The 16,422-nt window shown below is 51.6% G+C and overlaps 4 protein-coding genes and 1 pseudogene across 4 annotated transcripts in view; 2 read left to right on the top strand and 3 right to left on the bottom strand.

The window, feature by feature from the left end:
• Positions 1-1,835: 1,835 nt before the first annotated feature.
• LOC120409782 (feather beta keratin-like) lies at positions 1,836-2,295 on the bottom strand. The gene has a single exon (XM_039550068.1). The coding sequence runs from the start codon at positions 2,266-2,268 to the stop codon at positions 1,933-1,935; it is 336 nt and encodes a 111-aa protein (XP_039406002.1). The 5' UTR covers positions 2,269-2,295; the 3' UTR covers positions 1,836-1,932.
• A 4,332-nt stretch (positions 2,296-6,627) lies between these two features.
• LOC120409716 (feather beta keratin-like) lies at positions 6,628-7,211 on the top strand. The gene is made up of 2 exons (XM_039549413.1): positions 6,628-6,646; positions 6,841-7,211. The coding sequence occupies exon 2, from the start codon at positions 6,861-6,863 to the stop codon at positions 7,194-7,196; it is 336 nt and encodes a 111-aa protein (XP_039405347.1). The 5' UTR covers positions 6,628-6,646; positions 6,841-6,860; the 3' UTR covers positions 7,197-7,211.
• Positions 7,212-9,584: 2,373 nt separating this feature from the next.
• Positions 9,585-10,607, bottom strand: LOC120409723 (feather beta keratin-like). Its single transcript, XM_039549473.1, has 2 exons — positions 10,579-10,607; positions 9,585-10,385 (listed from the first exon to the last, which is right to left on the bottom strand). Exon 2 carries the CDS (start codon positions 10,363-10,365, stop codon positions 10,030-10,032), a length of 336 nt encoding a protein of 111 aa, XP_039405407.1. The 5' UTR covers positions 10,366-10,385; positions 10,579-10,607; the 3' UTR covers positions 9,585-10,029.
• A 1,593-nt stretch (positions 10,608-12,200) lies between these two features.
• LOC120409797 (feather beta keratin-like) overlaps positions 12,201-16,422 on the top strand; it is a 16,132-nt gene continuing 11,910 nt past the window's right edge. Inside the window, exons 1-2 of the mRNA XM_039550094.1 lie at positions 12,201-12,219; positions 12,418-12,798. Coding sequence (XP_039406028.1) covers positions 12,438-12,773 — 336 coding nt within the window. The 5' untranslated portion in view covers positions 12,201-12,219; positions 12,418-12,437 and the 3' untranslated portion in view covers positions 12,774-12,798. The remainder of the gene's footprint in view (positions 12,220-12,417; positions 12,799-16,422) is intronic.
• Positions 15,178-15,688, bottom strand: LOC120409801 (annotated as a pseudogene).

Raw genomic sequence — 16,422 nt, 5'->3', positions numbered from 1 at the left:
AACTTTATATTTTAAATTTAGATCTTTTTCAAGAAAAAGGTTTCTAAGATCTGGCTGTTTAGTGGTGGATTTCATAGTCCTGCATTAACAGTTGGACTCAATTTCAAGGGTCTTTTCCTGCTGAACTGATTCCAGGAAGGTCGGTGGCACATGTGCAAGGGAGCAGAGGCCAAATGAGAGTGGCAGCAGGGGAGCGGTGAGCCAGGTCTTTGGGGTCTTGAGTCGTGGAGAGTGCCCAGGGCTGAGGCCACTCCTCTTGGAGGATTTCTGTTCAGGAAATGGTTCTTGTCTGAGCTCTGTGTCAGCTCTGTCCCAGTGACTCGGCCTGGGCATGAGGAGAGAGCTGTGGCTGCTGTTGAAGTCAACCTTTTTGTGAAGCCTTTGAGGCTCCTTGCCATTCTCCACTCCCAGAGCAGCCGAGCAAGTCTGGGTTTCCTGAGAGTGCAGTGAGTGGGCTGCGAGTGGCTACGGGGCTGTGCCCAGAGGCTGCAGATCAGTGGCCCAAAGTGCCAATAGAGGCAAGTCTCAAGGGAAGTAGGTCAAGAGTTGTATCCATGGGGCCAATCCTGTTCAAGATCCTCACCAATGACATGGGCAGTGGGACTGTTGTCCCATCAGCAAGTTGGCAGATGATGGAGCGGCTGAGGCAATGGATGGTTGTGCCACAAGTGAGAGGGACGTGGAGACTGAGGGTTAAAGGAATCTCCTGAAGTTCAAGCAAGGGAAATGTGAAGTTCTTCATCTGGTCAGGAATGGCACTGGGCCCCAGGTCATGCAGGGGGCTGAGGCTGGAAAGATGCTTTGCTGAGCAGGACCCTGTGGTGCTGGTGGAGAGCAAAGGGACCACAAGGTCTCAATCCTTTCCTTCCTTGAAAAGGCATCACCACTGCCCGAGATAGGTTTCAGACAGTTCTTGTCATGAAGTTGGGAGAAGTGGCCTTTCCTCTCTTTAGCGCACTGGTGGGGTCCCGTGTGAGGTGGTGTGGGCAGTTCTGGGCTGCCCAGGGAAAGAAGCACAAGGGCTTAGTGAAGCAAGTCTAGATCAGGGCTACCAAGATACTGAAATGGCTGGAGAATCATTCCTAGAGGATTGAGAGAGCTGAGACTCGCAGGGGACAAGGATGGACAGGAGGGTGTCATCAGTGTGTGCAAATCCCTGATGGCAGGGATTGAAGTTGAGGGAGCCCGGCTGTTCTCAGCAGTGCACACACAAGGGGGAAGAGCACAAGTGAAAACAGATGGAATTCCATGGGCAAAGAAGGCCAAAGAATCTTTGAGTGTGAGAGTGGTCACAGTGTGGAAAAGCGGATGGAGTTTCTGTCGTGGGAGATCCAAAACTGAGCTGGCCATGGTTTTGGAAATGCTGCCCTTGCATACTTTGCTTGAGCAGAGGAGAATGAAGCACTTGAACTCCGGAGCTCGTGCTCAAGTGGATGATGGTGTTCCTCCTGTTTGCTGGGCGGGTTCAAGAGTCCCGCCGGGAAGAGATTTTGTCAAGTGTGTGCTGCCAGAGAGAGACTTTGCCAGAGCCATGCACAGGAGAGCATGGATGCGTCAAAGCGTAGTGGGTCCTAGGTTTGTGTCATGTTCTGGAAGGTGTCCCCTGCTCCCCTGCTTCCCGTGCCTGTCTTGGTTGTTACTGGTGTTGATATCTTTGCTAAGAGAGGTGTTGTGGTTCTTTTCCATCCACACCAATGGCCTGTCTGGCATTGTGCTGGGTGTGGATGTGAACTCATTGGAATTCAAAAAGACAATGAGGCATCTCAGGCTTTGATGCAGGAAAACTTTATTGAGGCAAAAAAAAAAGGACAGGAGAAAGAAGGAATCCAGAGTGACGTGCAAGCAGGGAGACTATGAGCTTGAGGTGCTTTGCTTGCAGGAACTGTTGCCAGAGCCCCAAACTGGTGGTGTTAAACGTGGTGCTGAGGGCCCTTAGCAGATGTAGCCACCCCTTCTGCCATAGCAGCCCAGGCCTCCCAGCCCATAGCCAAATCCACGGCCATAGCCAAGGCCATAGCCAAAGCCACCAAATCCACCAGAGATGGGCTGTCCCTGCACACTGAGCTCAGTGCCAACAGCAGCCGAGGAGGTGGATCCGACGGCGGTGTTCTGGGGGAAGGAGGTCATGATGGGTCCTGGCAGGGTGACCAGCACAGGGGAAGGGTTGATGACAACGTGGGAGTCCTGGCATTGCAGGGCACAGGGCTCGTTGCAGCTGTTGGCCAGCGGGGTGGGTCCGCAGGGCTGGCAGCGGTTGTAGCAGGCCATGGCTGTGGTGTGGAGGGTCCCTGGAAGAGAGAGGGGAGTGAGGCAGGTCAGGGGTGTGGGGGTGGGAGGGGTGGTGATGCAGGAGGTTGAGGGAGTTTGGAGTCTGTTGTGGGGCTGTGGGGAGGCGTGAGGGCTGCTGAGGCTGGGGCTGTGTGTCCTGTCAGAGCGGGGCCAGGGGTGCAGGAGCAGGAGGGGTAGGGGCTTGAGACTCGCCTGGTTGTCAGCAGGAGAAGGAGGAGAAGGTGTCAGGAGAAGTGTGTGAGGGAGAGAGGCACTGGGCCGGCTTTTATGCTGGTCGTGGAGGGGCGGGACAGCCTTGTCCCAATGCCTTGGGGCCTTTTGGAGGCAGCAGCTCTTTCCTGGCCCAGACTGGTGAGTCAGGAGGTGGGGAATATTTTCCTTCTCAGAATTCTGCTCTCTACTGTCCTGCTGTTCTGTTCATGTCCATCTGACCTTGGCGGCAGCTTTTAGGTGTTGATATTTGGGAGGTTTTGATTGTTCAATGTGTGTCAGAGAGGGCTGAATAAACAATCAGAGCCCAGGAGAACTGCAATGTCATCAGTGAGGTAATTTTGTGGCCCTGGTGTGCTTTGGTTTGTGGGTGCCTTGTGAAGACTGGGCCCCTCTTCTGTGCCACTGGATGTCTGTCAGTCATTGTGTTGTTCGCAAGAATGTTGAGGGAGCTGCTGATTTCCTTGGGAGGTCACTATGTAATAACTTGTAAAGTTCCTATTGCCTGTGAGCAGTTCCTGATTTATGAAAGACACTTCATGCCCTTGTGTCTTGAATGTGGGCAGGAGGGAGAATCTGGAAAACGCGAGGCTGGTCGTTCGCTTGTTATCGTCCTTTTGGATTTCTGAAATTTACTCGACAGTGTATTCTGTCAGTTAAAGTGTATTCCTTGACCTCATTCAGAAATCCAATAAATAGCAATAAATCACTCTTGATCCCTTTTTTCCCAAACTGATCTGTGTCGTCAATTCACTTATTCCGCGTTCAAGCCACAAGGTGTCATAACATATAATCATAAGTCTTAATGTTTTGTTCCTGTGAGCAAAACCAAATAATTACTAACAGAGAGCCAGCAAGCTCTTCTTTCCTTCTTTGTCACGGTTTGGTTGTTCCTTTGTGGAACTGTGCAATTTCATGTCCTGCTCCTGAGGCCGTCTCCATCTGACCTTGGTGGTAGGTTTTAGTTGTGAGAATTAGAGACCAAAGTGGTGTTGTTGATGGTGTGTGCCAGGATATATAGAAGATTCAAGCAAAGCTTACAGGGATTGGGGTGTTGTTGGTGAGGTCATGCCATGGCATATTGACAACGTCCCATTTGCATTCTTTCATCCTGCCTCAAAGAACCCCCAGCTCTCTCAGCTTCTCCTCATTTTAAGGATACTCCAGTCCATCGGTGTCATGGTCTCCCCACACTGCTCTTGGTCAACTATATTCATGTTCTTTTTCCAGTGTTGGGCCCCACCTATAGGAGAAAGTTTCACGAAGGATGTCTGGACTTCAGGCGGCTCTCTTGAAAGCTGTTTATTGCATAGGCGAAGTTACAGCATTTCTGGGAATGGGTATCCAGAGCCAGCCCTACAGCTGCCAGCTCCAGCTGTAGGCATACCTGAAGCCACTTTCTGTTCAAGTTACAAAGCATTATATACTTTTCTTTGCAGAGTATCTTAACACGTAACAACCAATAAGCACCATACACAATACCTTTACATTTGCCTATAGCCTATAATAGCTACTACCATCACCATATTATAGTCATTATTATCCAATCACAAGAGTAAGGAAGTTACAATTTAAGCTTACAGTGGAAAATTCTTAGACCTTTCTTCTTCTTGCTACATCAACATTTCTTGTTTGCCTGCCATATCTTTCTTTTTGGTAAAGACATGTTTTCTATTTACTTATGCTCTCCTCGAGATTTATTTACTTGGTGAAAAACATGTCTTTGTTTGTAATCACATACCTTTGTCCTGCTCCTAAAAATCTCCTTCCAACTCATCTCCATCCTTTGCCTTCTCAGTTACTCATCGATCACTGTTTCAGCAAAACATCTTTTATTCTATACCAAAACTTGCTTCCATTTCTACCTCATCCCCAGCTTCTACATTCACAGACCTTTCTGCCAAGCCTACATACCTTACCAAACTTTCATCCTCCCCAACACCCACCCCTGCTGGGGAACAGGATGTTCAACTCCCTCAACCTGCTTGTATTTCTTTTCCTAATCCTGTCCTGGTAACTGCTGGAGCTTTTTACCATAAAGGATACAGAGCCATCGCATGATCCATTTATGCTCCAGCAGGAACAGAAGGTACTTCCCTGTTCGAATGCTTTGGTTACCAAGGGAATGGCAACTGCTGTCATGTGCCTGGACTTCTGTCAGGGCTTTAACACAGTCCCACAGGACATCCTTATCTCTAAAGCGCAGACATGTGGGTTTGATGGGTGGACTAATGAATGAATGAGGAACAGCCAGAGAGTGCTTGTCACTTGCTCTCTGTACAGCTGGAGGCCAGTGATGCGTCCTTCAGGGCTCTGCCTTGGACCGGTGCTCTTCAACACCTTTATCAAGGCTTTGAGCAGTCAGATTGAGACACCCCTCAGCCTGTTTGCAGGTGCCAGGAAGCTGAGAGGTGCAGTTAACACAAGAACATGGAGGGATCCCATCAGGAGCAACACTGGGAATGATGAGAATAAGAACCTCTTGAGGTTCAACAATTCCAAGTTCAAGGTTGTGCACCTTCATTGGGGCAGTCCCAGACACGAGAAGAGCTTGGGAGAGGAACTCCTTGAGAGCAGTTTCACAGAGAAAGATTTGGGGGTACTGGTGGACCAAAAGCTGGACATGACACAGCAATGTGAATTTTCAGCCCAGAAAAGCAACCATATCCTGGGCTGCGTAGAAAGAGTTGTGGCCAGTATTAATGGCTGTGGGTCAATTGGAGACATGATAATATCATTATTGTCATGGCAGAGATCAAGTGGATCAAAAAATGGCCATGCAACCTTGCAACAAAAGAACTTCTGGAAAAGGGTTTCCAGCAGACTGACACTTCCTGTCTCCTCAGAGATAAGGATCTCTTATTTGGGGTGATGTGTTGGGCTCTACAGTGGAAGAAAGACATGGACTTAGTGAAGCAAGAACAGTGCAGGGACAGCAAGAGACTGACCAAAGAATCCTTGCTGTGATTAGAAATGAGAGACCGGCAAGGTCTGTTTTAGCCAGGAGGCAAGAGCGGACAAAGGAGATGTTGTGAATGTTCCATGGCATGACCTCATTCATAACACCCCAATTCTTGTAGGCTTTGTAGTCATCTTCTACATGCTTGACACAAAACAATGATACCAATCCATTGGCCTCTACCCCTCCCAATTAAAAACTGCCATGAAGGTCAGATGGACACAGCCTCTAGAGAATGACATGGAATCACAGAATTCCACAAAGACACACCAGCACAATGACAGAGGAGGAAATACGATCACAGTGACCATCTAGTAGTAATTACTGTTTTTTCCTAATAGGAACAAAGTATTATGACTGACAGGATATAAGTAACGAAATCACCTGGCTTGAATGCGGAATAAACAAATTCGCATCACTGACCAGCCCAGGCAAAATATGATTGAGCATCATTGGTTGCTTGTTCATTTAATTTCTTAAAGAGGTGAAGAAATACACTTGAAATGACAGAGTACCTTTTCATGGAAAATTGAGAAATCCAAATAGACCATAGCATTGGAACAAGTTCAACCTAACCAGGCTCTACTTTTCCAGGTCCTCTCTCTTGATACTACACAAGAAACAAGGGCATGAGCTCTCTTTAATCTATCAGGAAATGCTCCCAGGCACCACGACCTTTCCAAGAGATTGAAGAGTGACCTCCCCAGGACATCAGCAGATCCCTCAGCATTCCTGGGTGCAACACAATCACTGATGTACATCCAGTGGCATAGAAGAGGAGCCCAGTCTTCAAAAGGCACCCACAAACCAAAGCACACCAGTGCCACAAAATTACCTCACTGATGACATCACAACTCTGCTGTGCTCTGGTTGTTTATTCATCCTGACCTGACACACACTGAACAATCAAATCCTCCCAAATACAGATGCAATAAAGTTGCTGCCAAGGTCAGTTGGAAAAAGCTTCAAGAGCAGGATATTGGAACTGTAGAAAATCAGGAAGGAAAACACTCTCCATATCATGACTCTCCAGTCTGGGCCAGGCAAGAGCTGCTGCCTGCAAAATGCCCTGAGGTCAGAAGCCAAGGTTGTCCCACCCCTCCATGACCAGCATAAAAACCACCCCAATGCCTCTCTCCTGCACACACTTCTCCTCAAGCCTTCTCCTCCTACTCTGCTGACAACCAGGTGAGTCACAAGCCGCCGACCCTCCTCCTCCTGCACCCCTTGGCCCCTCTCTGCCAGGACACTCGGCCCCAGCCTCAGAAGCCCTCACACCTCCCCACAGCCCCACAACAGCCTCCACACTCCCTCACCCTCCTGCATCACTGTCCCTCACACCCCTCCACCCCTACCCTGCCTCACTCCTCTCTCTCTTCCAGGGACCATCCACACCACACCCATGGCCTGCTACAACCGCTGCCAGCCCTGCGGACCCACCCCGCTGGCCAACAGCTGCAACGAGCCCTGTGCCCTGCAATGCCAGGACTCCCACGTTGTCATCAACCCTTCCCCTGTGCTGGTCACCCTGCCAGGACCCATCATGACCTCCTTCCCCCAGAACACCGCCGTCGGATCCACCTCCTCGGCTGCCGTGGGCACTGAACTCAGTGTGCAGGGACAGCCCATCTCTGGTGGATTTGGTGGCTTTGGCTATGGCCTTGGCTATGGCCGTGGATTTGGCTATGGGCTGGGAGGCCTGGGCTGCTATGGCAGAAGGGGTGGCTATCCCTGCTAAGGGCTCTCAGCACCACCCCTGACACCAACCACCCACTCCCTGGAACACATCTCAGGCATTGAGGATGCCTCTCCTGCCAAGCCTCTCAAAAAGGCTCAGAGCTTCCAGCTCCTGCCCTCAGGACACCAAGCATGGCAGGAGCCAAGGGGCCAGCCTGGGCTGCCTGCAATCATGGCCCATCCGCCTCCTCATCTCCATTCCTTGCTCTGCATCGCCCTTTAGCTGTGTCCAGTCCCCTCTGCTGTAAACCCCTTCTCCCACAGCAGAGACCATTGGGCACCTCCACTGGGCTCCTCCCAGTGTGGGGCAGGAAGGCTGTGATGCTCTGGAAAAACTTCCTGCAAGCAAAGGACCTCAGCTGATGGTCACTCTACTTGCACCTCAGCCCAGCTCCCTTCCACTGGCTGCTCGTGACCTTTCATTCTTCTACATCAATAAAGTTTTCCCTGCATCACAACCTCAGATGACTCCTTCTTCTTTTTTCTCCCAAGACTTTTCCAGTCTCAGCACTAAGCCAGAATTATAGCAGCCATTGGGGTTAAAAAGTACACCAAGACCTGTCTTTAGAATCTCCAGTTCTACTACCCACTGGCACACTTTGGTCTTCCAGTGCATCCCACAAACCCTTCTGTTTTTAGAACCCAGACCTGGATACACTAATGCAGGTCTATCCCTGCCTCTGATACAACCACCTCTGAGTGGTATGTTCACTTTGGCTGAATTCCAGTTGCTCCAGCCCCTCATCATATCCTCAGCCCACTAAGAGATCTGCTCGAGCAGATCCATGTCTTCCTTTTCATAGGGGTCCTACAGTTCAACACAGAATTTCAGTCTTACCAGAGACGAGTGGAGGCTATGAATCTCTTCCTCACCTGCAGCCCTCACTATGGGGATGAGCCCAGGACACGGGGTATTTCTTGTTGGCAAGTTTTCATGGCTGGGACACATCCAATTTTTCATCCACCAGCACCCCAAGTCCTCCTCCTTTGGGGCTTCTCTCAATGCCCTCATCTCCCAGCCTGTATCCTGCATGTTTGGGATTGCTCCAGTCCAGTTGCAGCAGATTCTGCCCCTGTGCTCTGCTCTGGTGATATTGGAGAACTCTGTTATCTCTGGGTTACTGGGAATAAGGAAGCCAAGATGGTTTAGAAGATCCAGAGCATAGCCTTGAGGATGATCCATGGCTGGAGGCTTGGGACAGCCTTGGCCAGTGATTCTTGGGCATTTTTTCAGGCAGCAGCTTTAGCCTGGCACAGCCTGGCAAATCATAAGGTGGGGGTGTTTTGCTTCCCACAGCTCTGCAATGTAATGTCTTGCTCTTGAGGCCGTTTCCATCTGACCCTGACAGCACCTTTGATGAATTGGTATTGTTTCCAGAAATGGTGGATGAGGGAAGAGGGACCAATATCATATACCTGGACTTGTGCACAGTATTTGTTCCTGAGTCAGACAACATCCTTTTCTGTAACCTGGAGAGATGTGGACTTGATGGTTGGACCTCCTAGTGGATAAGGAATGGGTGGGATGGTCTCACTCAAAGAGTTGTGGTTAATGTCTGCATGGCTGTGTGGAGAACAGGAATGAGTGGTGACCCTCAGAGACTCGTGTTGGGATCATTATAATTTCCCATCTTTGTCAGAGACAAGGACAGTGCAATTGTGTCTCCCCTCAGCAAGAATGTGGATTACACCAAGCTGAGTGGTGTAGTTGATTATCTGGGGAGAAGGGATGGCATCCAGAGGGTTCTGGACAGGCTGGTGGAAAGCTTGTCAAGGTCAACAGTGCCTACAGGAAAGTCCTGCACCTGGATTGGATCAATCTCAGTAACAAACACTGGATGGGTGATGAGTTGATTAAGAGCATCCCCAAGGAGAAGGACTTGGGCTGCTGGTGGATGAAGAATTGAACATTCCTTGTCCATGTGAATGCATTGAGTAAAAATCCCACTGTGCTGGGGTCACCACACAGCCTGGGCAGCCCGTTCTGCACCTCTGCTCCACTGTGATGAGACTGGATTTGCGTGTTCCACTCTGAGGACACACAAAAAAAGAAGACGTGGACCTGCTCGAGCAGATCTGTAAATGGCTTTAGGAGATAATGAGGGGCTGGAGCAACTGGTGCCCAGCAAAAGTGAACACACCACCTAGGAGGTCCTTGTGTTGGAGGCAGGGATAGACCTGCATGAGTGTATCCAGGCCTGTGTTTAAGCAACTTGAAAGTTGCTGTGATGATGCAGTGGAAGAACAAAGTGTACCAGTGGGTAGTGGAATTGGGGAAAAATTACTAAAGAGGTCTTGGAGTACATTTTCAACAATCCAAATGGCCTCAACAACACTGGCTTAGTCTCAAAGAGTCTTGGGAGACGAAAGAAGAAGGAGTCATCTGAGGTTGTGATGCACAAAAACTTTATTGATGTAGAAGACAGAAAGGTCATGAGCAGCAAATGGAAGGGAGCTGGTCTGAGGTGCAGGTAGGGCAACCATCACTTGAGGTCCTTTGCTTGCAGCAGGTTTTGCCAGAGCATCACGGCCTTCCTGCCCCAGCAGAGGTGCCTGGTGGTCTCTGGCTTGGGAGAAGGGGTTTGCAGCAGAGGGGACTGGACAGAGCCAAAGGAGGGATGCAGAGCAGCCAGTGGGAGAAGAGGAGGATGGTCATGTTTGCAGGCAGCCTGGGCTGGATGCTTGGCTGCTGCCTCACTTGGTAGCCTGAGAGCAGGAACTAGAAGCTCTGAGCCTTTTGAGAGCCTTGGCTCAGGCACACATCCTCAATGCCTGAGATTGGGAGGAAGTTCCAGGGAGTGGGTGGTTGGTGTCAGGGGTGCTGCCGAGGGTCCTTAGCAGATGTAGCCACCCCTTCTGCCATAGCAGCCCAGGCCTCCCAGCCCATAGCCAAATCCACGGCCATAGCCAAGGCCATAGCCAAAGCCACCAAATCCACCAGAGATGGGCTGTCCCTGCACACTGAGCTCACTGCCAACAGCGGCCGAGGAGGTGGATCCGACGGCGGTGTTCTGGGGGAAGGAGGTCATGATGGGTCCTGGCAGGGTGACCAGCACTGTGGAAGGCTGGATGACAACACGGGAGTCCTGGCATTGCAGGGCACAGGGCTCGTTGCAGCTGTTGGCCAGCGGGGTGGGTCCGCAGGGTTGGCAGCGGTTGTAGCAGGCCATGGGTGTGGTGTGGATGGTCCCTGGAAGAGAGAGGGGAGTGAGGCAGGTCAGGGGTGTGGGGGTGTGAGGGGCGGTGATGCAGGAGGTTGAGGCAGTGTGGAGGCTGTTGTGGGGCTGTGGGGAGGTGTGAGGGCTGCTGAGGCTGGGGCTGAGCATGCTGGAAGAGAAGGGCCAGGGGTGCAGGCATAGGAGAGTCAGGGGCTTGAGGCTCACCTTGTCTTCAGCAGAGGAGGAGAAGTGTGTGAGGAGAAGTGTGTGAGGGAGAGAGGCACTGGCTTTTATGCTGGTTGTGGAGGGGCAGGACAGCCTTGTCCCATGGCCTTGGGGCACTTTGCACACAGCAACTCTTGACTCGCCCAGCCTTGCAAGTCATGAGCTGGTGAGTGTTTTCCTTCATGGAATTCTGCACTGTCATGTCCTGATCCTGAGGCTGTGTCCATCTGACCTTGGCAGCAGCTTATAATTCTGAAAATTAGAGACGAATGTGGTTTTTTTTGATGACATCTATCAAGACACATAACCAAAGCTAAGGACAACTGAGGAGTCGTCAGTGAGGTCTCGCCATGTCATATGGACATGTCCCATTTGCATTCTTGCATCATGCCTCAAAGAAATCCCAGCTGTCTCAGCTTCTCCTCATCTTGAGGATACTCCCATCCCATCAGTGTCATAGTCTCCCCACACTGCTCTTGGTCAACCATGTGAACATCCTTGTTCTGCTGTGGAACCCCACCAGTGGTGGGCAACAGAAGGGTCAACTCCCTCAACCTGCCTGTATTTCTTTTCCTAATCCTGTCCTGGTAACTGCTGGAGCTTTTAATTCCAAAGAGTACATGTCCACCTCGTGATCCACTTATACCCCAGCAGGACTACAAGGACCTTCCCTGGTAGAACGCTTTGGTTGCAAAGGGAATGGCAACTGCTGTCATGTGCCTGGACTTCTGTCAGGGCTTTAACACAGTCCCACAGGACATCCTTATCTCTAAAGCGCAGACATGTGGGTTTGATGGGTGGACTAATGAATGAATGAGGAATGGCCAGAGAGTGCTTGTCACTTGCTCTCTGTACAGCTGGAGGCCAGTGATGCGTCCTTCAGGGCTCTGCCTTGGACCGGTGCTCTTCAACACCTTTATCAAGGCTTTGAGCAGTCAGATTGAGACACCCCTCAGCCTGTTTGCAGGTGCCAGGAAGCTGAGAGGTGCAGTTAACACAAGAACATGGAGGGATCCCATCAGGAGAAACACTGGGAACGTTGAGAACATAAGAACCTCTTGAGGTTCAACAATTCCAAGTTTATGGTTCTGCACCTACATTGGGGCAGTCCCAGACATGAGAAGAGCTTGGAAGAGGAACTCCTTGAGAGCAGTTTCACAGAGAAGGATTTGGGGGTACTGGTGGACCAAAAGCTGGACATGACACAGCAATGTGAAATTTCAGCCCAGAAAAACAACCGTAACCTGAGCTGCATAGAAAAAGGTGTGGCCAGTATTAATGGCTGGGAGTCAACTGAAGACATGAGAAAACACCAAAATTCTTGTAGGCTTTGTTTGCATCTTCTACATTCCTTACATAAAACAATAACATTGGCCTGTATTTCTACCAATTCAAAGTTGCTGCTGAGTTCAGATGGCTACGGCCTCAAGGGGAGGTCATGAAATTGCAGAATATCAGGAAGGAAAACACTCTCCACCTAATGACTCACCAGGCTGGTCAAGGCAAGAGCTGCTGCCTAAAAAATACCCCAAGGCCATGGGACAAGGCTGTCCCGCCCCTCCACAACCAGCATAAAAGCCGGCCCAACATCTCTCTCCCTCACACACTTCTGACACCTTCTCCTCTGGTGCCAAAAACCAGGTGAGTCTCAAGCCCCTGACCCTCCTGCTCCTGCGCCCCTGGCCCCTCCCTTCCAGCTCGCTTGGCCCCAGCCACAGCAGCCCTCACACCTCCCCAAAGCCCCACAACAGCCTCCACATTCCCCATAGCCCTCCTGCATCACAGCCCCTTGCACCCCACACCCTGCCCTGCCCTGCCTCACTCCCCTCTCTCTTCCAGGGACCCTCCACACCACATCCATGGCCTGCTACAACCGCTGCCAGCCCTGCGGACCCACCCCGCTGGCCAACAGCTGCAACGAGCCCTGTGCCCTGCAATGCCAGGACTCCAGCATCGCCACCAACCCTTCCACTGTGATGGTCACCCTGCCAGGACCCATCATGACCTCCTTCCCCCAGAACACCGCTGTCGGATCCACCTCCTCAGCTGCCGTGGGCACTGAACTCAGTGTGCAGGGACAGCCCATCTCTGGTGGATTTGGTGGCTTTGGCTATGGCCTTGGCTATGGCCGTGGATTTGGCTATGGGCTGGGAGGCCTGGGCTGCTATGGCAGAAGGGGTGGCTACATCTGCTAAGGGCCCTCGGCACTACCCCTGACACCAACCACCCACTCCCTGGAACACATCTCAGGCATTGAGGACGCTTCTCTGAGCCAAGCCTTTCAAACTAGCTCAGAGCTTCCAGCTCCTGCCCTCAAGACACCAAGCAAGGCAGCAGCCAAGGAGCCAGCCTGGGCTGCCTGCAAGCATGGCCCATCTGCCTCCTCCTCTTCTCCCACTCCCTGCTCTGCATCGCCCCTTTGGCTCTGTCCAGTCCCCTCTGCTGCAAACCCCTTCTCCCAAGCCAGAGACCATTGGGCACCTCTGCTGGGCTGCTCCCAGTGTGGGGCAAGAAGCCATTTATGCTCTGGCCAAACCTACTGCAAGCAAAGGACCTTGGCTGATGGTTGCCCTACCTGCACCTCAGACCAGCTCCTTTCTAGTGGATGCTCATGACCCTTAACTGTTCTTTCGCCTCAATAAAATTCTCTTGTCTCACAGCCTGAGATGTCTCCTCTTCCCTCATGGGCACACACTGGCACACTTTACTCTTCCAGTTTATCCCATAAACTCTTCACTTTCTTGATACCAGGTCTGGCTACACTAATGCAGGTCCATCCCTACTGCTGATACAAGCCCCTCCTGGGCGGTGTGTTCACACTGGCTGGACACCATTTACTCCAGCCCCACATCCTCTTCCATGACGATCTCCACATCAGCTCAAGTAGGTCCATAGCATCCTTATTTTCAGGTCCCAGAATTGAAAGCACAACTCCAGTCTCACCAGAGCAGAGTAGAGGGTCAGAATCACCCCCTCACCTCTTGCCCTTGCTGTGGGGATAAGCCCAGGACATGGGGGGTTTTTCTTCAGCACATTCACATGGCTGGGTCACATCCAGTTCTTCATCCAACAACATCCCAAGTCCTTCTCTGCGGGCATACTCTCAATCAACTCATCACCAAGCCAATATCCATTACTGAGATTGCTCTGATCCAGATGCAGGATCTTGCACTTTGTCCTGTTGACCTTCATGAGCTTCACACCAGCCCCTCTACCCAGCCCATCCAGAACCCTCTGGATGCCATTCCTAGCCTCAGACCATCAACCTCACCACTCACCTTGGTGTCACCCCAAGCTTGCCAAGGGGGCACTCAAACCCACTCTCCATGTCCCTGGAAAAGATGGGAAGTTATAATGGTTCCAGTATGAGTCTGTGGGTCACCACTCATCCCTGTTCTTCACACAGGGGCATGGAGACATTGACCACAACTCTTTGAGTGAGACCATCCTGCCCATTTCTTATCCACCAACAAGTCCAACCATCAAGTCCACATCTCTCCAGGTTACAGACAAGGATGTTGTCTGCAACAGGAACAAAAGGTTTGCACAAGTCCAGCTACATGATACTGGTCCCTCTTCCCTCATCCACCCATGCTGGAACCAATACCAACTCACCAATCTGTTGCCAAGGTCAGATGGACACTGCCTCTAGAGCATGACATGGAATTTCAGAGCTGTGGGAAGCAAAACACTCCCCTCCCAACCTCACGACTCACCAGGCTGTGCAAGGCAACAGCTTCTGCCTGGAAAACGTCCCAGTGTGATGGGCCAAGGCTATCCCAAACGTTCAGCCCCGCATCATCCTCAAGGCTGTACTCTTGATCTTCTCCAGCAGAGTCTTCTCCTCCTTATTTCCAGTAACTCAGAGATGAACAGAGTTCACCAGTATAACCAGTGAGTAGCAGAGGGGCAGGATCTCCTGCAATTGGATTGGAGAAATCACAAATATGCAGGATGCAGGCAGGGTGATGTGAGGGCATTGAGAGCAGCCCCAAGGAGGAGCACTTGGACTGTTGGTAGATGATGAATTGGATGTGTCCCAGCCATGTGCGCTCGCCAAACAGAAACCCTCCATGTCCTGGGTTCATCCCCACAGCGTGGGCAGGACAAGAGAGAGGGGGAATCTCACCATCTCCTCTCTTATACTAAGACCAGAGTTCTGTGTTGAACTCTGAGCCCCCAAAGACAAGGAAGACATGGAACCTGCTTGAGCGGATCTGTAGATGGGCCTGGAAGATGATGAGAGTCAGGAAGTTATACTGGTTCCAGGATGAGTCTGTGGGTCACCACTCATCCCTGTTCTCCACACAGGTACATGGAGCTGTTGGTGTCCAGAAAAGTAAACACGCCACCCAGACGGGCTTGTATCAGAGGCAGGGATAGACCTGCATTAGTGTATCCAGGCCTGTGATTCAGGAGCTGAAGGGTTTGTGTGATGATGCACTGGAAGAGCAAATTGTGCCAGTTGGTAGTAGAATGGGGAAACATTTCCTAAAAGAGGTATTGGTGCACCTTCTCACCCACCCCAGTGGACTCTACAATCCTGGCTTAGTGCTGAGTGAGATTAGAAGAGTCTTTGGGGAAGAAGAAGGAGTCAGCTTAAGATATGATGCAGGAAAACTTTATTGAGGTAGATCACGGAAAGGACATGGGCAGCAAATGGAAGGGAGCCAGGCTGAGGTTCAAGTAGAGTGACCATCAGCCGAGGTCCTTTGGTTACAAGAGGTTTTGCCAGATCATCAATGCCTTCCAGCCCCACAGTGGGTGGTTGGTGTTAAGGGTGGTGCCGAGGGCCCTTAGCAGATGTAGCCGCCCCTTCTGCCATAGCAGCCCAGGCCTCCCAGCCCATAGCCATAGCCAAGGCCGAAGCCAAAGCCACCAGAGATGGGCTGTCCCTGGGCACTGAGTTCACTGCCAACAGCAGCCGAGGAGGTGGATCCGACGGCGGTGTTCTGGGGGAAGGAGGTCATGATGGGTCCTGGCAGGGTGACCAGCACAGGGGAAGGGTTGATGACAACGTGGGAGTCCTGGCATTGCAGGGCACAGGGCTCGTTGCAGCTGTTGGCCAGCGGGTGGGTCCGCAGGGCTGGCAGCGGTTGTAGCAGGCCATGGGTGGTGGTGTGGAGGGTCCCCTGGAAGAGAGAGAGGAGTGAGGCAGGGCAGGGTTGTGGGGGTGTGAGGGGCAGTGATGCAGGAGGGTGAGGTAGTGTGGAGGCTGTTGTGGGGCGGTGGGGAGGCGTAAGGGCTGTTGAGGCTGGGGCTGAGCATGCTGGAAGAGAAGGGCCAGGGTGCAGGAGGAGGAGGGTCAGGGGCTTGAGACTCACCTTCTCTTCAGCACAGGAGCAGAAGGCTTGAGGAGAGGCGTCTGAGGGAGAGAGGCACTGGGCCGGCTTTTATGCTGGTTGTGGATGGGCGGGATAGCCTTGTTCATTGCCTTGGGGCATTTTGCAGGCAGCAGCTCTTTCTTGGCCCAGGATCGTGAATCATGAGGTGGGGAGTGTTCTCCTTCGTGAATTCTGCAATTCCATGTCCTGCTCTTCTGTTTGTGTCCATCTGACCTTGGCAGCAGCTTTTAATTGGGAGCTGGTAATTGACAGGGATTTGATTGTTCAGTGTATGTCAGGAAGGGCTGAATCAACAACCAGCACCCAAAAAAGGTACAATGTCATCAGTGAGGTCATTTATTGGCACTCATGTGCTGTGGTTTGCAGGTGCCTTGTGATGACTGGGCTCCTCTTCCGTGCCAATGGATGTCCATCAGGCATTGCATTGCACCCAGGAATGCCAAGGGAGGTGTTGATGTCCTGGGGAGGTCACTCTGGAAGAGTTTGGAAAGGTCACGGT

This window comes from Corvus cornix, chromosome 2, assembly GCF_000738735.6.
Source record: "Corvus cornix cornix isolate S_Up_H32 chromosome 2, ASM73873v5, whole genome shotgun sequence".
NCBI classification, from domain to species: Eukaryota; Metazoa; Chordata; class Aves; order Passeriformes; family Corvidae; genus Corvus; species Corvus cornix.
Note: the sequence above shows the minus strand (reverse complement) of the source record. Positions and strands in the feature narration are given on the sequence as shown.

Bases quoted from the DNA above. Each gene is read 5' to 3' on its own strand.
- LOC120409782 (XM_039550068.1), bottom strand. From the start codon at position 2,268: ATGGCCTGCTACAACCGCTGCCAGCCCTGCGGACCCACCCCGCTGGCC.
- LOC120409716 (XM_039549413.1), top strand. From the start codon at position 6,861: ATGGCCTGCTACAACCGCTGCCAGCCCTGCGGACCCACCCCGCTGGCC.
- LOC120409723 (XM_039549473.1), bottom strand. From the start codon at position 10,365: ATGGCCTGCTACAACCGCTGCCAACCCTGCGGACCCACCCCGCTGGCC.